This window comes from Anopheles cruzii, chromosome 2 (genome assembly GCF_943734635.1).
Source record: "Anopheles cruzii chromosome 2, idAnoCruzAS_RS32_06, whole genome shotgun sequence".
NCBI lineage: Eukaryota > Metazoa > Arthropoda > Insecta > Diptera > Culicidae > Anopheles > Anopheles cruzii.
The window spans coordinates 35,881,649-35,902,633 of record NC_069144.1 but is presented as its reverse complement, the minus strand read 5'-3'; the positions used below and the strand labels follow the sequence as shown (position 1 = coordinate 35,902,633).

Genomic DNA, 20,985 nt, shown 5'->3' with positions numbered 1-20,985 from the left:
GTGGTTTGTTTTTTTCTTGTTTTCTTGCAGTCGAAAAAGTTAAGTTGTTGTGCATTCAATAAACATTCTTCGGCAGATTTTGCAGCTCACAATTGTGCAACGTTGTTGTGCATTGGTTTGTTCCCTTGGAGCAGGTGCAACAGTGGTTGAAATTGTAGCCTTAATTCTATGAGCAAAAGTGACAGCTTCAAAAAGACGGCAATGAGTCCGTCGGAGGTGAGTCGAATGTGCTGTTTGTTGTCGATAATTTGAGCCAGAGAATTCTACTTTACCCGCTCTAATGTAATGACACTAAGTCACGGAGGAAGTTGAATGAAGAAGATACAAATCGTTGCAGTGTGACACATTACCATGTGCATTGAAAGAGCCGCTCAGGGATCCGTGTTGTCGAAGGTTTCACCTAGAACAGCATGTCGCTAGATTACGGAGCTCAGGCTGATTTGCTTTAGTCCAAACACACTCGTAACTTAGTAAAATCGTTATCTTTCTCGTGGGTTATCTTCGACACTGAGGCTACAGCTGGGTCTGAGCTCAAGGTCAGGCTGAACTTTTCTCACCCACTTTATTGGACCTCTGCCAGGATCGATAGACGAATACGTCATACCATCATACCATCTGTTAGGGCATCGTTGGGTTTAGCTATTTTGTTCAGTGACCAACCTTTAATCTAACACCTGTTTAGGAGTTAGTATACTGCCGGTTATGGAAAAATTACGTGTTTTGATGTTTTCCTTTAATTAAACTATCCGACTGAACTGTTCTGGTCTGGTCCCTCTTAAACAAGTCACTGTCCACATCGAGAACCAAACGATTTGATGTTCGATCTTTAATTTTCTTATAAATCAAAAGGGAGCTTCCGTCTGATATTTGTATTCGTGGTCCATCTCCGGATGTAGGCAACAAATTCCATAGCACTCAAAATATGTTTCCCCTTTTCTGTCAACGATTTCACTAAGCGCCAATCGATAAATAATTAAAATTAGATTTGATAAACCGCGCCACTTCGATTTCCAAACATTACTCGTCGGAAACCCTAGATGTACTAGGTTGTTCATTATATTCGGAGCCTCGATAACAAGGAGCGCAGCTAGGAGTCTAATTTTTTTTTGTTGGATTGGTACACTCTTCAAATGAACGTATGTGAAGTTTCATTTCAATCGGTCATTTACTTTTTTTTAAAGAGCCATTTAGTATCGACATGTCACAGTATTTTTTTACAGCACTTATGACATCATCATTTGATGAAAAACACTTTCCGCGAACGATTTTTTTAGGTCTGAAAACAGATGGAAGTCGCTAGGGGCCAAATCTGGTGAATACGGTGAATACTCCAACAATTCGAACTTTAATTCATGGATTTTTGCCATTTTCGAAATGCTCTTCTGACAGGGTGCGTTGCTCTGATAAAAGAGGTTGTTTTTCTTCTGCAAAGCGGGTCTTTTTTCACGAATTTTCGCGTTCAGTTGCTCTAAAATGTTACAGAAGTAATCAAAATTTATTGTTTTATCAATTTGCAAGTAATCCGCTAGCAAAATTCCATTCACATCCCAAAAAACTGATGCTAACATCTTCTTAGTCAATTTCTGGACGAACTCGTTTCGGAACTGAAGAAAAAGGTTCATTCCATTCCTTAACTTCTTGTTTTGATTCAGAATCATGGTGATAGACCTAAGTCTCATTCCTAGTGATGATTCAATGCACAAAATCCACTTTATCCTATCGAAAACGCTTTTAATGTTGTCAAGAAAGATGCATTCGAATGGCTTTTTAGCGAATGCGGCAGCCATTTTGCAAACAGCTTTCAGGAACCCAAAACTCCAGTCAAAATATTGGTTATACTGCTCAATGAGTAGGCTAGGTCTTATACTTAATTTCTATCAGTGATTGGACGATTTTCGAAAACGATATCCTGTGTTGTTTTACGATTTCCAATGTTATGTCGGTTTTTTGACGTTTTTGACATGGATCGTCTTAAAGGCTACTACGACCGCATTTAAACTCAGAAACCCCTCTTTTAACCACCTAATTAAAGGTGAAGAGTCCTTATACACGTTCAATATTCGTTCATAATTTTCCTTTGCTTCTAAACCTCTCAAAAATAAAATTTGAATCACTGCATGACACTTGATTTTTTCCATTGTAAAAAATGCTGTGACATGTCGATACTAAATGGCTCTTTAAAAAAAAAGTAAATGACCGATTGAAATGAAACTTCACATACGTTCATTTGAAGAGTGTACCAATCCAACAAAAAAAAATTAGACTCCTAGCTGCGCTCCTTGTTATCGAGGCTCCGAATATAATGAACAACCTAGTAAGTTGCAAAGAACTGACGAAGGCTGAGTTCGGCAGCATCGATAAACATAAACCGTGAGTCATTACGAATCACGATACGGTGCGTTTCCCAGGTCAAACCTTAATGCTCTGCCGGTTCGTACCGGTCACCCACCGGCGGTCTGCGTAGCTGTTCTTTTGATCCGATCCGATGAGATCCGAAATCCGTCAGATATTTACGTTGGTCGAAGTGGCAGTCGATGAGGTCAATTTTTTTCGTAAACACTACAGAAGTCCAAATCACACCAAAAGTTGCTTCTAGAGTGGCAGGCGTGTCCGGAAGCGAAAGACGATCGACGGAACGGACAGACCGCCCAGCAACCGTATATTTACATTTTCTCGTAACACGCTGAGCCGAGTACCAGCATCGACGAGATGGAACAACAAAGCAAAACATTCACCGTTGTTCACATAAATAGCCAAATAGATACCTTTTCACAGCTTCAAATCGCTCATTCATTTACTATTGCATGTAATTGATATGAATTGTCTTTTCTTTCACTTCACCAGTTTATGCTATAGAAAGAAGAAAATGACTTATGAAATCTAGATGCGCGACGCTAATTCATTCACCTTTGTGCACTGTTTGTAACAAATGGCTTCTGCCGACCATCTGGTGCATACCACAAACACTAAGGTAAAGACGAGATTAATGATGGACTCAACTCCTGCGGATATGGACATTTCAGCTGCGTTCGTCTGAGCACAACGCTAGTAAAGGAAGATCCATTTTTCCTGGCTTGTGGGATCATCAATTATAATCCATCGGACGAACCATTTAAAGTGCATCGATTAGTGAGGCATATAGCGAGCTGGTACAAGTAAAGAATGGTCGAAGAATGTTCGCGTGTCGTATGGTGCACTCTTCCTTGGCCTTGTGTGCAGAATTTCTCTCTATCTCCTTTAGCCAGCAGTTTCTTTCCTCTACAGATCTTAACGCTGTCCGTATGGCTGTATTATTTAAGTTTTTTCAACAAATTGCTCCAGATCGCTAAAACTCAATTCACGGTAGCTTCAAACATATTTGTTTATCAATGTTTCACGAATGCAACAGTTTAAGTGAGCAGTGAGACAATGTATAACTTATGAACATTCTGCTCATCCTGAAGCTAATTTTGCGCCTCAATTGTTTGAAACTCCCGGTTGACGCTACCAACTTGCCCTGTGGGTGATTGCTTCACAAAGGCGGAAATTAATAGCGATATGTTTCACTTAATTTACTAACAAAATGCCACTTCTCACTTATGCAGCCGTTCGCGGAATAATTCATCGCACAACTAATTGCTTTTAAATTACAACATATTTAACGCCTGATTGAAATGAAGCAGTATGTTTCATTGTTGTGGAGGGAATGTGCTATTCCTTTGCAATCGGCTCAAATTTATATCAAATCGACCTCAAATTATAAATACCTCTAAAACTATAGTACAAAACCACGATAGGAAATTTCAAACCCGTTGCGTAAAGGGATGATATTATGTTCAGCAATAACTTAAAAGACAATTTTTCTTTAAATAACCATTTCTATTGTATGTTGAAACCATTTTGCAGGAAAAAACCCAAATAATACTTTTTGTATTTAAGGCCATGTTATCTTGGAAGAGGCTGCGACACCGTCCATTGTGCAGCGTATCAGTAGCGTACCGTTTTATCTGATGTCCGGCGAATAGCCATGGTCATGGTCGGTGGTCGCATAAAACCAATCCTTCCACTAAATAGTTAGAAGTATCCTCACTCTCGCGTATGTGCGCTCGTTCTCTCTTACTCTCTCTCTCTACATACATAATGTTTGAGCTCACCACGCGTTGTATGTTTTATTTTCGCGGATCGACCTGCTCACTTCTCATTTCTCAGTGTCGGTGAAAACAACGCTCGCGGCCCATACGCCCGCTCGATATTACGGCAACGGGCCATTGCCTGAACGCATGGACGGGTCGCCTGACGATCGGTTCGCGGATCGCAACGCAGTCGGTCGGGATCCGCGGTTCGTGACGGGCCTCTCTCTTCGTGCCAATCGGCCGTTTACTGTGTCGTGAAAGTGAAGGCGGTTGCAATCGGGAACGGAACACTGCATCCCACCAACGAAAGGGGGAACAAAAACGTGTGTAGGGAAGGTTTGTGCTAAAAGACACCGCAAAACCGTTTGGTATTTCCGGATGCTGTGAGATTCTTCGATTCGGTCACGTTCAGTGGTCTCGCTGTGGTTCTGTGGTTTAAGTATTTTGAGTGCCGCCGAATCGTTTCTCGCATCACAGCCAACATACCGAAGAGAGACTACCCCGGAATGGAAAACCGATGAAAACTCTCTTTGCTTCACTCGCGCCTACATCAAGAAGTATCATCACTCTGGGACCGCTGGTCAAGCGCGGGTTGTCAGCAGACGCAGTTAAAACCCGAATCACGACCGAACCGAAATTCGATCCGATCCCGACTAAAGAAAACATTTAAATGGGATACCCTTTCGCGCTTGCGGGCCTGCTATTTGCGGTTACGATTTTATATTTCTACTTCAATCCAAGTCATAACTTTGGCCCGACTTTACCGTCGCTTTTGATCGGCTACAGTGATTCGACTATTTTTTTTTTAAATTAATTCAACACAAAATATAGTAAATAAGACGCAAGCAGACAGATGGTTTGAATGGTTTTGTTGCGGTTAAGGATTGGTTTTTGTAGAATGTATTGGCATTTGAATCGAGTTGAAGATTCTCTCAAGACGAGCGAGCTTCATATTGCGAGCATGAATGACTCACTGTTTCGTAAAAGATAAAAAGTATGATAAATGTGTTTAATGTTCAATAACCTGAAAATGGCCCAAGAACTCGTACCATTTCATGGCGTTCGCACCAACTGTTTTCTGTCAGCACCCTCACCCTGGTTGTCAGTTGCATCGGTGTTGCATCGGCACTGTCCAAACAAGCTAGCGGAAAGACCTAGCTTACACGTTTCTCCAGCTTTGCAACGAAGATTGTTTTTCTTTCTTCTGGTCCCGCAGGGTTCCGGCAGCTGCTGGCCTTGTGGTGTCGCTGGGTTACACAAAGGACCAACTCTAATGCATTTTAGCCCTATGCCCAGTGTGGTGCACATCGGGAGACCACCGTTGGGGTATCCCAGCATCCTGCGGGCCACTCTGGACAGCGGTTGTGAAAAAGCTAAAGAAAAAAAGAATACAGCTCGCACCAAACACGGGCACCAACCCGAACCTGAAGGCATTATTCTCACCCGACGACGCAGTACTTCACAAAGAAGTAGCGAAGTAGCGGCCTTCATCGTAGCGGCATCGGCATCTGGTGCGCGCGCGGTTCGCGTTTGAAGAGAGTTGTTTGTTTTTGTACAAAATTAGAGCACTTATCTGACCTCTCGTTAGGTGAGGCAATGCATGCACTACATCCTGCAACGACCCACACGAGTTGAAGTGGTGATAATTTTCATTTCCCCAGCAGCTTAGCAGTGCTCCCTTACAAGTAGGGAAGTCGCTAACGATTTTGGAGATGTTGGTTTGTGTTTCACGTGTTCCTGGAGGTGTGAAATAAGATTCCTTGGTGCGGCCATTGCATTGTGCGCAGCGCACAATCGTCTGCCCCCGGCCGTTCAACTGGCGAGCGAGATAAGAAGGGCGATTGCGATAATGTTTACCATTGTTGCAGAACTTTACAGAAACGCTGCATAAAGTTACGTTGGAAGGCGTTCAGAATGCTGGAGTTTACTGAAAAGTTTACTTACGGTAATATTAATTAGTTATTAATATTATGTACGGAAATTAAAGCAATCAGCTTTGAACTTTCCCTGATGCCCCCTTGGGTGGCCATTAGTGCGACGGTTGATGGTCAGCCTTTCTTCTCACAGCGACCGTATTCAACCTTGTTGAATGTGCATTGTTGCTCGCTGTTGATTTGTTTTCCTTTTTTTACCCTTATCCTTTCTTATGCGCTTTTGACCCTAAGGGCATTCGTGCACAAAGTTTTATTACAATTCACAGTCACATTGATCGATAATTGTAATTTGCTAACATTTCGACGGCTGGTTTCGTTTTCGTGAATCGAATGAAGATCAAAAACCAGACTTAATCGCCGTTCTTTAAGACGACGAAGGACAAGCTGAGTACAGGCTGTGTTGAGTTGGGACCACCCTTTTTCGAAGAACGTCCGAAGGAAGTGCTGTGACATGCTCCTCATATTATTCATGTCTGATCGATTTCATTTGTGGGTTAAGGCCTTCGGTGACTGTGTCTTTTCTGCGATGCACTGGCCGCTTGCTGCAATGTGCTTCATCTTGCGTAGGTTCGCTCTGTTCGGGCTGCGTACCTTGAGCAGGGCTTTTGTGTCGCGTCACTTCTCGACCGTTTGATGGCGCGATGCCCTTTTCGCATTGTCTGCGATGCGACGCCAGCTGCGACTTTAAGGAAGTGAGTAAACGACGCCAGACACACGTATATTGGCAACGATCCTCCCCTTTGCTGTGCGCTGTTCAATTTTCCCTTTGAATTTCCCAGACCAAGAGCTTCGAATGGCGTGAATTAGCTGCGGCTAAGCCGCCTGCCAACTGGCGGCAGAAAACGTTCGATCATCACTCGCACGACTTGTTTACCAAACACATCCGGGAACGGGAATCCGTCTGTCAGCTCCAGGATGCAGAAGACTTCAGGCCCCGGGAGAGAGAGCCCTACGGTGTCGAAGGGGATGCGTGTCGGTAGTCAACCCTCAAGCAGAGCAGTAGCTGTCTTAAGCTAACTGAGGAGGACGAGTGTACTGTGGACGAGTTCTCGAGAGTGGCCGGTACAAATAGACCGCGCCCGCGTGTCCATTACCGAGGAATGGAAAACTTGGTGTGGTGTATTTTCGAGTGAACGTGCCCCAAACAGCCGTGCGAGGCCAATGCCGTCGGGCCGGCGTGCCGTGCGTGAAAAATCACCGCCTTTTTGTCGAGCGATCGAGCAGATTTTGTGAGTTTCAGCACATTCTTGCGGTGCGCGAAAAGTGGTCTAGCAACTAATTAGTCGATCGAATTTCAACCGTTTTCGCAACCGGCGTGGCGTGCTGGTGCTGGGGCGTGCTTCCCACTGTGCTTCTAGTGGAAAACGGCGAAAACCGTCGTAACCGGTGCGCACGATCATCGTTTTCGTCACCGCACAAAAGTTACGGAACGGAAGGCTGTGACGGTTCAAGAGTTGTTGGTTTTTTTGCACAAATTGTACACGCAGCAGCAGCTGTGCGTTTTCAAATTTCCGAACACGGAAATCCGTCGGTGATCGTAGGCTAATCACTGGGGTTTAGGTCTCTCTCTCGGGGCGTGTTCCGTCGTTTCTTGCTAGTAACTTGTCTATTTTTATTTTCTTAGTGTCCGACGAGACCGAGGGCTTGAAGTTGATGTACTGAAAACCGCAGAGGATTGACAACAACCATTTTAGGGGGTCGTCGTTTACGCGACCTCTCCGAAGCCGGGGTTGCAATTAACGTACTGGTGTTATTAGTTTAGCGTAGGGGGTTTTCCGTTTCCTATGGCGAGAAGTGTTTTTAGAAACCATGCGGTTTTATTAGTGGTATGTTCCCCCTTTGACAGGTTGGCCCCTGACAGGTTCGCAATACTTCAAGTCGTCTTTATTTTATTATTCTAAAAAATCCTATTAAAAGAGTACAGATTATAAGGAAGTAGAAAACGCGGGATTATTTAAATGCCATGCGGAGGTTCCACGCCAGACATGCCGTTGTCTCTTCCATGATCTACAGCCGACCATCGGGTTCGGCGCACTCCAAAAACATCAACCGACGCACCATCGCCCGGGTCCATCGTCTGGTGTTTTATTTTATTAGTCATTTCATCTTTACGCTCCTCCGAACGCACAACATAAGCGGCGTATTCTGGCGTGTGTCTGGCGTGTCTGGCGTGTCGGTCTTACTCACTTACGGCACCAGAAATCCCCCGTAAAATGGCAGCACCGAAGGAAGCGACAGCAAACTGCAATCAACGCCCATTCGCGTCTCGCGTCTCGCTATCGAAAGAGCGCATCTTTTGCATGGCATGAACTAAATCGGGATGGGCGGTTGAAGATTTTATCCCGTGGTCCCGCGCGGTGGTGGCAACCGCTCGGGACCGCCGCTAAGCTCGGTGATTCTCAACCTTTTTCTTTGACGGAAAAAAATAAAATAAATCAACTTTAAAAGATAGAAATTAACCCCACCGTAGAGAGTCAGTTACTAAACTTTGTCAGCAAGTTCCGTACGTTGCAAAAATTGCATTTCTTTTGATCTGATTCGGCCTATCAGGCCTTCGCTCCTTCGTCTATTGAAGAGGCGCTGGCCTAGACTCTGGGTCTTTGAGCTGAGAACCAACACCAAGCGGCAACGAATTTAATGGAGCGTAATTTATGGATTCCACCCGACCGTTCGGCGTTCAGAAAGATGAGCGACGGCTTGGGGCGCGGTTTCGAAGCAATGCCTCAAGTGCTGGCCACAGAGAGTCAGCTCTACACCCTTATGGTTTGCCCACCAAGCACACAAACACTTGCTGAATGGTTACCGACGAGATCGAGTGGCTGATGATTACGTGCGATTAATACGAAAGAGAGGACCCTCCAGGGAGGACCGTTCAAGTGGCGGCCCGTCCGCCCTAACGGTTTAAACTACTGGCAAATTGGCAGTAGAGTCCGACCACCGTGTTCGAGAGCGATCGCCAACGACCATCGGCTACTAACGAAGCACTAGTGGGCCCCCTCTTCAAAGTAGGTTGTCATCGGGAAAACAACCTCACCCGTGGCCGTGGACTGCAGTTCCGTTCCGTGCACTCTTTGACCACCAATTTCGATCCTGCGCCAATTGCGTCGAAACGGTTCGAAAAGCGAAACTTTTACTGTCACAAGATGCATCCGGGGAGCCGTTAAAAAGTGTAACGTTGATGACCGGCAGGGCCGGGCTGGTTGATAAATGAGCGTGTTTATAGCCTCTCTGTGGGAAGCTTCCTTTGCGATGCACTCGCATCGCCTTTCATATAGGCCATTTCTTGTGGCGTTTCTTGCTGAACACGCCGGTTCTTCTTTCGGCGGACACCGGCGGAACAAAGAAAATAATTACGATCGCAATAGGATCGCGTCAAACCACCGCCACCACCACCAGGCCTACCACAGGCGTTAACGCCAACGCGGCGGCAAGTGCGGGATTATGGACGGCCCTCAAATGCATTAATGTCTTCCATGTCCGTCGTTCCAACTGGCCCCGCCAAGGAACCAAATCTGCTCTATCGGTACGATCGTGTTGAAGAATCGTCTTCCTCGATTGCGTTTGAGGCGTCGGATATCTGTTATGCGCCACAAGTTTTATTTTCGCAGAAGGAAGAAAGAATGTATGCTTTTGGAACTTCGTGCAGATGATCCTCCGTTTTTGGTTCATGTGGACCGATTATAAGTTTCATAGTAAGATTGCAACGTATTATTTTCGTTTTGTTTCATACTTTTAAATCGTTTTTCTCGTAAAAGTTCGATAGACTATGGTGGCATCTCCGCACGATTTGGTGATGTACCTGTTATGATGTGGTTGAACCATGAAACCGGCTGCCAGGATTTTCAATGTTGAATTGAGCTCTACATCTACGGGATGGTGGGGATCAACTAGACATAATAGCAAATCAATGTTTCCACTTGTGTCTCGTTCCATATCCATATGTGTCGTGAGTGGTCGTGTCCAGTTTTCTAGCATTTCTGGTTTGAGATTTTTCGGTGGTGATATGTAGTGAAGTATCGGAAAGATATTCTTCTGCTGACACAGTGCAAAAACTAGTTACTAGGGTGTTTATAAAGTTTTGCGGGTCGATACCAGAGGGCGCTGCTACGGGTCTAATTTTTTTGTGATATTGGTACACTCTTCATATGAACGTATGTGAAGTTTCATTTCAATCGGCCACTTTTTTTTTTTTTACAAGCCATTTAGTAACGACGTCTCACAGTATGTTTTAGAATGGATCAGATACCGTGCAGTGATTTAATTTTTATTTTTGAAAGGTTCAAACGCAAACGAGATTTATGAACGAATGTTAAAAGTGTATAAGGACTCTTCGCCTTTAATTAGGTGGTTCAAAGAGGGGATTCTGAGCTTAAACATGATCGTAGTAGCCTTTAAGACGATCCATGTCAAAAACATCAAAAAACAGACACAACACCTGAAATCGGAAAACAATACAGGATATTGTTTTCAAAAATCGTCCAATCACTGATAGAAATTAAGTACAAGACCTAGCCAACTCATTGAGCAGTATAACCAATATTTTGACTGAAGTATTGGGTTTCAGAAAGCTGTTTGCAACATGGGTGCCGCATTTGCTAAATATGGAACAAAAACGCATTCGAATGCATCTTTCTCGGCAACATTTAGATTATTTTCGATAGGATAAAGTGGATTTTGTGCATTGAATCATCACTGTGGATGAGGCTTAGGTCTATTACCATGATCCTGAATCAAAACAAGAGGTTAAGGAGTTGTGTGAATCTTTTTCTTCAGTTCCGAAACGAGTTCATCCAGAAATTGACTAAAAAGATGTTAGCATCAGTTTTGTGGGATGCGAATGGAATTTTGCTAGCGGATTACTTGCAAATGGATAAAACAATAAATTTTGATTATTTTTGTAACATTTAAGACCTACTGAAAGTGAAAATTTGTGGAAAACGGCCCAGTTTGCAGAAGAAAAACATCGTCTTTCATCAGGGCAATGCACCGTGTCACAAGAGCATATTGAAAATGGCAAAAATCCACGAAATAATGTTTGAATTGTTTGGGTATCCACCCTATTCACCAGATTTGGCCCCTAGTGACTTCCATCTGGTTTCAGACCTAAAAAAATCGTGCGCGGAAAGCGTTTTTCATCAAATGATGACGTCATAGCAGCTGTAAAAAATACTGTGACGTGACAAAAATACTGTCGTTACTAAATGGCTTGTAAAAAAAAAAAAAGTGGCCGATTGAAATGAAACTTCACATACGTTCATATGAAGAGTGTACCAATATAGTAAAAAAAATTAGGCCCGTAGCAGCGCCCTCTGGTATCGACCCGCAAAATTTTATACACAGCCTAGTACTAATCGTCTTCAGACGGATAGTAGAAAAAAATCAGTCTCAAAACACCGGTGCAATGATTGGGGCCCTTTTAAAATATATTCGGTTCCTGTTTGGGAGGTGCGCAAACTGAACTAAATTCTGGATTACTAATTTAAAAATCAAACGGATCGCTTATTAACTACTCCTTAGAACCACTTATTCTAGGCTGGGCTGGTTGCTTCCTTCTATTTTCGGTTCGGCGAGCAAATGGAAATATACACATACAACGAATGTGAAAGCTTCAATCACCATCGCGCTGCGCTCTGGGCAAAGTGAAGGTTACGAGTTCAATGAATGCGTTAAACATTAGTTTCAACATTGCCGACGATGACGGGGGCCCCATTGCACGGAACACTTGATTTTTGCTTGATTAATGCTCCTCACGGCCACGGCGACAGGTTTGGGGTTTGTGGTTCACTTTCGGTTCAGCGATATTGAATATTCAATTTGGTCTAATTGCAAGATGCTACTCACTCCACCGTGTGGCCCTCCCAGGATATTCGACCCGTACTTTCTTGCGCGGGCGAATTCTGGCAATCGAACTGCAATATTTCATCAGCAATTGGACCTCTCCCCCCGACGGGAAGAACGTACGCGGCACGGGACAACTAAATTCACGGAACAGTACCCACGATCGCGAATTAATTGATGAGCGAAGCAATTGAGAGGCAGAGCGGCATCGGGCAGCGTTAGCGCAGGAGTAGCGTTTCCTCGATTCGGTTTTATTGTTAAGAACCTGCGAACCTGTGCTCCACCAGTCGAGATATGAACGATCAAAATTGTTCAAATTATTTCAGAATCGCTTCCTGTCCCGCCATCGCAACCGACGGATACTGCCTGGGCTTATTGCATTTTAATTCCTACCGCTTTGCTGTGCTTCGGCAACGACAGGAATACCTCGAAGATGGTCAAAACACTTAAATTTTATACGAAATGTATAATTTCGTATTTCCTCGTCTCGCTAAATGTAATTGTCTCTCGTTGAGCCTGTGATCAAACGTCCGGAACTTGTGATCTTTAATAAATCACTTATTAAATTAATTTAATAATTTACTTATGGCCGATGCAAATGTAGGTAGATCATTCGTTAGGTTAATCACTCGAAGAAAGCTCGCAGTACGCTATTGAACAATATGTCAAACGTACTGTTACTTTGAATGTATTTGGCATGTCATACGCCTCAAATAATCTTATCATTCTTATCTTACCGCACCAACAACGATGTTCTTGGTGTGCTGAACCCGAAATAAACAACACCCATAGTCTTCGTCTTGATCTTACTCGTTGTTGCTATCTTGTGAACTGATTGTGTATCAAGCTTGTTAGTGGAACAGTATCTTTGGTTATTGTTTCACTTCCATAGAAAATCAAAGTTGGGTTCAATGTACCTTAAGCCAAGTACAAATTGATGGTAAAAATTTGAAGTCTGTTCATACCACTTGCGCTGATGAAAAAGTCTATTACGACTTGCAACCACGGCAACCTTGAGGCAGGTCAGGACTTTCCGCGGAGCCATTGTGCCAGCCAATCGATTATGCGCTCGCGCTCTTCCATTGCAGGGACTTCCATTGATAAAGAAACGCAGATTGCAGGCTACGACGCCAAAACAAATGTCAAGATGCCAATTTTTTGTCGAGACTCTGTAGCCTCTTTGGCGCTTTCACGTTTGCTCACGACATTGTCGACCGCCGCCGTCCCACCGATCACGAAAGCATACATGCGGATCAAACGCCCAAAGCCGGCCGAAGCTGATGATTCGTTCCTTGAGACAAGGAACGGTTTCCGCGTTCATCGTTGTCGTGCATGATCGGCGGCGACGGCGTGGGGCGACGCTCCGTCGGTTTCTAGTACGACGGCCAGTAAGTGTCTAATTTTATGAAGTAGACGATACGGCTTGTGTATTCACTGAGTTCATAAAACCGCGAATCATCGGCTCGCCTAATGGCGTTTGCAGCAGTACGCCGCCGCCGCTCGATTGTTGACATTTTTGTTGATCGCAGCATTCATGTTTGTCGTTCGCGGATGTTATGCAAACGAACATTCTGCCCTCGAAGCGGCCACAATTTGCTCGTCGGTGCCGTGCCGTCGAAAGCCAAGCTGTTGCGTTTGACTCTGGTTATCACCGTGTGTGTTGGGTCTTTCCTTCTGTTTTTATCTTCTACAACGGCGTTCCTTCTCCTTGTTTGAAGTATTAAATTTTAATGTTTACAAAATACGTTCTGGGCTAACGAATTAATCAGCCAAAGTTTTCAATTCAGATTTGTGTTTTAACTAGAAAAGGTAAAAAATAAATCAAAAAGTTTAACATCCCCCAGATAGAAAGAAGTTAAAGACGTTGTTAGGAACAGCAAATCAACACCATTTGTAGTGAAACCTTGGTGACGCGCGCTTGCTATGGATGGTGCCTGCGAATAAATTTATTACTCGCAGCTGTTAATCTGTTTTCTCGTCCCTGACGCGACAGCAGCTTCGTGACACGTTGTCCGTCATTTCGGCGAGCATTAAAGCACTGAAAAAAACAATTCCTGTAAGTCCCTTGCCTATTTTCACCAGCGACATGCGTGAAGCAAGGATTCTTCAAAGAACACCGTATCGTTCCATAATTCCCCAGCTATCGGTCATCTCGCGTCGGACGCCAACAAGGCGTGGTGCGAATGGTGAACGAATGTGTAACATAAAAATATCAAATTCTAATACGCGGCGCAACATGTTGGCCAATGTTTGGGGAGAGCTGAATTTTGAGTTAAGTTTCTACGACATCGATTTGTCACGAGATTGCGTGGTGTACGGGCGAAAAAAGGGTGCCACTGCCTTTTCGGGTTCTTTCTGTCCTGCGCAGCAGTAGCGATCATAAAACGGATTAATAACGATCGCCGCCGCCAAGGTCGACATTTGTTTATCAGTTCACCCGGGGCGTCGGTTGGTTGAAGTGGCGATATTACATCATATTTCCAACGGAGGTTTTTATCTCAAAGAATTTTTCTCGTCGAAAAATATGTTCAACACACGAGAGTTTGTGTGCAATTATGATGTGATGTCATTCATCAGAACGGGACTGTGTTCCCAAAAAAAAATGAGGTTAACATTGTTTGTGGTGTGAAGTTGTTATTATGTGACGCTGGGGATTAGAGGCATTTTATTACATCATATTTTGACATACGCACTTCCGTGCTTTATTAGAAAATTAGAAAATGTTTCACGGGCGTGAATGGAGAATTGTACGATTTTTATTATTCTTTGGTGTACACTTTAGTATGTATTAGGTTGGGGGAAAAGAAATCGACGTTTTTTGTGTGAATTTCAAAACTATATTTGAAAGGTTTCCAATGGTTTGATTTGCGTCAAATATGCACCATTTTGTTGGAAAATTTGTTACCTTTTTAAAAATATCTGTATAATGCCTCTATTGTAAAAGACTCAGTGGTAATTGGCGAAAAACTTGAGCAATCCATTTCCACAATCTTTTTTGATCTCATTTTTTCATCGCTTTGGCAATTTTGTAATGCGAGAAAAAGGTGTCAATCGCTAGATTCAAGATCCGGACTATACGGTGGATGCATTGAAACTTCCCAACCAGGCTCCCGGACTTTCTGGCGAGTCACCAAAGACGTCTGTGACATTTCATTGTCCTGATGGAACACAACACCTCTTCCGTTGGCCGATTCTGGTCGTTTCTGGTCAATTGTTAGCTTCAAAAATAACTGAAGCGTGTCAACGAAACGAAAATTGCACATTACTAGCTTTTAGAATATCGGCACCATAAACACAATGCACAATTTTAGCAGTCTAGCTTGAATTTTCGCCTTTATCGGACAAAAACTGTAAAATATACCGAATATTCTCTTAGTTGACCTCCATTGTTAACATCCTGTAACTTACAAACGAATGGAACGAACAAAAAACAATGAAAGCATTTTTTTTAGTGTAAGGTATCAGTTTTAAAACGAGCCTAAACTTGAAACTGTACGATCGATGCTTCACGAGATATCGATCACTAAAGGTATCTATCGTGAAAAACGTCGTTTTCTTCTCCAAAATAATATAATATTATTAAAATTACAATTCAACTAACATTAGTGAAGCACAACATTTACATAACAACGTTTAAACATTAGTAAAGAATGTAGAACAGTGGAATACTATTGCATGCATGAAGCCCGCAACGTGCAGTAACCGATAGTTAATGTAGTTGGCTATATTTTTGTGAATTTCTGTTTCTATCAAGCATCTTTCGTTGGTACATTTTTCCCAGTTTCCATAGTAGAGTTTCACTACTTTTGAGCTTCGTGCGCATCGTACGCAAATTGCTGCCGTTCAGTTTGTTCTGTCAAACGTTATCCTGCAAATCGTACACATTCACTTCCGGGAACGCAAAACGACCGAGAACAGTTTATCACCGCGACCGCGAGTTTGGTGTGCAATTGCTTCAGTTACTTTCCTAACCGTCGATCGATGCCTCCACGTGGTCCACACGCGACTGTTTTCGTCCACGGTGAAACACGGCGCGCACATGGTATATGGTTCCCAGTTGCAACAACGAACTGCAACTGCGAAGAAGTGCGTGTAACGCGCCGATCTACATTGTAGATCGGCGTCGTCGAATGTAGGCTGGCGTGCAGCTGCGAATCGTTCATAAATTAGGTGAACGAGTTCGCGTAAATATATGTGGCTACCAACCGGGGTTAAGTGAATAACGTTTGAACCGACAAGGCATTGTTCCAGCAGACGTCGACGGTTTTGTACAACCCTCGGAGCTGCTGGAGCGGGAGCAAGAAAAAAAAACAGAACCTAATCGCATGCAGCGTCATATCTCTAGAGCTATGGTAACAGATATCCTACTTGCTGTGCCGTCCGTCGGAAGGAAGCTGATGTGTCTAGACTGTGTGTCGTTGCGCTACGTACGTGTTTGGCATGGCTGGCTTGATAGTTAGAATAGGCGATCAAAGATGTCATAACGATTATCTAACGGGGACGGACGTCATAGACAAAGTCATGGACGGTTTACATCACCGGAGTAAACGGGCAAGTTGTTTGCGGAATGGAACTAACAAGCTATTCTTTGATCCATTTAAGGTTCGGTGCGCGTATGATCCGCGGTTGATGCCATACATTGGATGCAGTGTCACAGACAATTAAAAGAACTTACTCATCAAAGTTCTGGTGGACATTTTGTCGTTCTAGCACGGTCCACTCGGCTCACATAAGCTCGTTTATTGGGAACCTCGCTCGTGTAATCAATCTCATGCGTAAGGCCACCTCTAACGAACGCCGTCAGCTGGCGGATGGCGGACCGCGGCACTGAAAGGCTGCTCGTTGGATCTAATTATCGTACCTAGCAGACGCGAGTTAACGCGTGATTTACAACGCTGGGCAAATCACTTTACGGAGGTTATTTGCTAAAGCACCTTTCGTTGGAACAGTCGGAAAAAGGCGAAACCGCAAATGAATATGCATCAGCCGTCCACAAGCATGCGCATTATGCTTGAATTGTGTACCGCTGCTCCTGGTGCAGAGATCCTGCGCATACCTTCCGAAACTCTACAAGTGATTTACATTTTGTCCAACAGATAGATTTATTAATTTTAACAACTTTTGTGACCAAACTACGCAAAATGGCTTTCCATGTGGCACTATAATCAACAATGAACTAGCGATCGATACTGCCTTGCGTTTGTCCTACAAACAACCCATTTCCATGTCCCATGTGGGTCACGATCGTTGAGCTGATTGGGGTCCAATTTGTAGTGACATTAGCATAATCGTTTGATTTTGTCGGTAGATAGCCATCGTGCGCCGGAGTACGAAAAGGTCTTACGTTAGAAGGGAGCATCTAAAAGATAGTTTTTATCTGTCTTAATTTAATGGTGCAATCTTTTAAACTCCCGTGTTCGCATCACTTCTTTTCACTCTTGCTAGGTTGCAATACGTTGGCGCTGCGTCGGTTGCAGATTCGCGAGATCTCCGCACCCAGCAGTGATCGATAGCACTCTGCACTGCGTAGCGGTACGGCCCTTAACTAGCGAGTGCAAAACACAACCTTCAGTTTATGAAGTTCATTGAAATTTAACACCAAGCCCCTCAAGAACTTTGCCTGTCAGCAGATGTTTGGGTTGCAGCAGGGGCCCTGGGATCGGTTGTAGTAGGACCACCGCAGGAGACCATGCGCACGGGCCGCAAGTCCTCTCTCCCTTCTCGGTCCTCCTTGAACCTCGGCGGTCGGTCACATAATTCGCATTCACGCGCCGTGTAGGGCATGCGCGCAGCCAGCAGTACGCCCCGCTTGCAAATGCGCTTGCGGCTGCACTTTTCCCTTTTTTTCTCGCTGTGGCGTGTCTTATACGGTTGCCGAAACGGCGGCGTAGTTCACGGTTCGCGGAGCCGGCCGCCCTGGTGCAACTGTTTTGCGAAATACGTGATTCACTAGACGGCAGCCGCAGACGGTGGTTTCTCGACGGTGTGGGGTTCTTGGCTATTTACCTCTCTAGCTTAGTACTGGTCTAGCTTTCCTTCTGCGATTGAGCATTAGCATCGCTTGGTGCACAATAACAGAACCGCTACGCTGTGGAGTTTTAGGCCAAGAAAGGTTTCCTATCCCAACCTAGCTCATCGACAAAACGTGGGAACCTAATGTGTTTAATTATTTCAGTTAAATTTTAAATATTTCCTAAAAAATCAACGTTTTTCAGACCTTTTGGTTAAACAAGTTTACCGAGCCGAGTGGTGTTGTAGTGTGCTAAGAAACAACATTAGATCAATGCGCCACAGGACAATTCGAAAATCGGACGGTCAGTGTATTCGGAGCACCTACGGGGCGGCAATCGGTGCCGTTCGTACCCGATTATGACCGTTAGCTCCACCAGAACTCGCAAATAGAGCAGAAACCGCCCAAAAACCCATTTACTCGTCATTTGGCACCGTTCTCGGGGAGTGGGCCTAGTTATTCGTGAGTGACACCAACACCAAGTGACCAAGCCAAAATGTTTAATCGACTGCGGATGCACAAGGAGAAACCCTCCAAGTCGGAATCGATATCCACCAGCAATACCGCCGTCATACAGGAGGCGACGAAGGAGAATAAAAATCTTGTGCTCGATAACAGTCGCTGGGAGGCAAGTTTCGATATTCGCTAAGTAGGCTACATGCCCCGCGATTCTAAGGCAACGAACGAAATGTTTTTTTCGTCCTACCAAACACCCGACCTGGCCTTTTTGATTCGCAAAAATTAGCAAAATATGACCCCGAAGTTTTGCTCCTCTTCTACTCCATTTCTGCAGCGTCGCCTACAAAAAGAACTGATGTCTTTAATCAAGGAACCACCGCCAGGCGTGTCCGTGGATGAGGATAGTGTTAGTCAAAATCTAACGCAGTAAGTAGGGCAGGGAAGGGGATATGTTACGAGAGCAGAGTGAGCAGAGGTTTCGTTCTCTCATCGGTTTCAGGTGGATCATAAACATCGACGGTGTGGAAGGGACGTTATACGAAGGTGAACACTTTCAACTGTTGTTCAAATTTAACAACAAATATCCGTTCGACTCGCCGGAGGTAATTTGTTCGCATGTAAACCAACCAGTGTCGCAACCTAATGCCTTCGCTTCCTCTCGTAGGTGACATTCATAGGCTCAAATATTCCCGTCCACCCGCACGTATATTCAAATGGACACATTTGTCTGTCCATCTTAACAGATGATTGGTAAGCTTCGTTAATTGACGTTCGAAACATCGTTTAGGTTGGCCATTTGTACCGTTTATCTCTCGCGCAGGTCACCAGCGTTGTCAGTACAATCCGTTTGTCTTAGTATATCGTCGATGTTGAGTAGCTGTCGAGAGAAGCGGCGTCCGCCGGACAACGGCATCTACGTGAAAACCTGCAATAAAAATCCCAAGAAAACCAAATGGTGGTACCATGGTAAGGTTCTGGCTGCACTTTGAAAAGAATGCCAAGCATTAAATGTTGTTCTGCAATTCTCGTTCTCGATCTTTAGACGATTCCGTGTAGAGGGCAAAATAGGAAGGCATTTGCTACACCGGGACGGTGAACAACGGTGCTTGCGGACGTTGTTGATGCGATTGCGACTGCTTCTCATGTTAGCCACCATAGAAAGTAACGCAAAGAAATTATGGCGCACCATCGCGCAACCACCGAGCACACGGCTGTAATTAGTAGCAGTTTTCGGCGCGGTTCACCAGCAGTTACAATCAAGAACTGGCACAAACTGAACACCAGACGTCGAGCGTGGGCGTGGTGCGCTTGACGAGCGGAAACACGAATCCTTGTACCATACGAGCAATATTTAGCTGTGAAGAAAGCGTCAGCGTCATTGTATTGTTTATTTTCTTCACAATAGATGCGCAATCAAACAGATCCGTTTCCCCGTGACCTTTGCTTACTCTCATAGGACAAGTTAACCCAAAAAAAAAAATAAGGTAACTGGCAACGAAAGTCATCTTAAGCTGCAGCAGAAAAGCAAGAAAACCAGGTTGTTATTGATCAAAACTCAGATCCAGTATAAGGAAAGCCAGTGGGCAAGAAACAGTAAAATGCGGCGGCCGCACTGTGAGGTAGTCAGTCATATTCTTGTAGTATTGATAGCATAAAATTCCTCGCAAAATTTTGTGCTTAATTTATTTTAATATTTTCCTTCCGTACGTTCGGTAGACCGTCCAACAACAACTCTGCTCGATGGACGCCAACAGTCAATGAACTAATTTTTTACCGTAAGCCTAGCGTTGTAAGAAAGACATTAAAATTGGCGTAGCAGCAGAATAGAATGTTTTATGTGTAACAACAACAAAAGAAACTTTCTTTTCAATCGCTCACGATTTGCGTTCACGAACCGTACCAAAAATAAAAGAAATAAAATAAAAAGGTACGATTACTGCACCGATGGGGGAATCGGCGGTCGAGATTAGCGAGGAGAAAATCGGTTGATTAGATTAAGAGAATGGAGAATGTAATGTGTTCATGTGCGATTTTGGTGAAATGTTTGCCTAAAACTCTAGTGGACCCTTCATAGCGGCCACTGATACCATGTAAAGCGGTTAAGCGTACATCAGATACCAAAATTACTCTTCAACATTCCCAGAATATTTTCCTTCTATAGATTCTACTTACAAAAGGGGGATGGGAGGGGACGCAATGAGGTGCAAAACTAGAAGCGTGAAGCTTTCTCGGTCGAGTGGTACAGTAACTAAGGAAAACATCAAAAATAAACCCTTTCGCGAAAGGGGTAGTGCGTGCGAACAAACAATTTATGTTAGAAACGAAACACGAGCAGTTGACGAGTCAACTTTTCAGCCGACTGCTCCAGGCACTACTTAGTTAGTATTCGAAGAACAAAAATTATAGTCTGTATTCGAATAGTTTAAGTCGGGTTTGTTGAACTGCAATCAAAATATACGACATGATGAGTTTTGCAGTCGAAGAAAACTTAAAATGAGACACACGCGCCTAAGGCCGACTATAGAATGTTCCCCCCAAAACATCTATGCCGGTTTTGTAGTCAGCAAAATGGTTACTTTCAAAACAATTAGAAAGATGTGTAAACATTTTCCAGGCGTTAATATAAATGCTG

General features: G+C 44.1%; 1 protein-coding gene across 4 annotated transcripts; it reads left to right on the top strand.

The window, feature by feature from the left end:
• Positions 1-75: 75 nt before the first annotated feature.
• Positions 76-20,980, top strand: LOC128275218 (ubiquitin-conjugating enzyme E2 W). 4 transcript variants are annotated; one of them, XM_053013642.1, is made up of 7 exons: positions 4,309-4,448; positions 18,100-18,522; positions 18,688-18,779; positions 18,853-18,955; positions 19,018-19,103; positions 19,174-19,319; positions 19,396-20,980. In XM_053013642.1, exons 2-7 carry the CDS (start codon positions 18,391-18,393, stop codon positions 19,407-19,409), a joined length of 573 nt encoding a protein of 190 aa, XP_052869602.1. In that variant the 5' UTR covers positions 4,309-4,448; positions 18,100-18,390; the 3' UTR covers positions 19,410-20,980. The 4 variants fall into 4 exon arrangements, with proteins under 4 accessions (XP_052869627.1, XP_052869602.1, XP_052869610.1 ...); XM_053013650.1 differs by having other exon boundaries at positions 4,317-4,435; XM_053013659.1 differs by having other exon boundaries at positions 4,348-4,448; positions 18,118-18,522.
• Positions 20,981-20,985: the final 5 nt, after the last annotated feature.

Bases quoted from the DNA above. Each gene is read 5' to 3' on its own strand.
- LOC128275218 (XM_053013642.1), top strand. From the start codon at position 18,391: ATGTTTAATCGACTGCGGATGCACAAGGAGAAACCCTCCAAGTCGGAA. The intron at 18,523-18,687 runs GCAAGTTTCGAT...CCATTTCTGCAG, and splicing joins TCGATAACAGTCGCTGGGAG to CGTCGCCTACAAAAAGAACT. The intron at 18,780-18,852 runs GTAAGTAGGGCA...CATCGGTTTCAG, and splicing joins GTTAGTCAAAATCTAACGCA to GTGGATCATAAACATCGACG.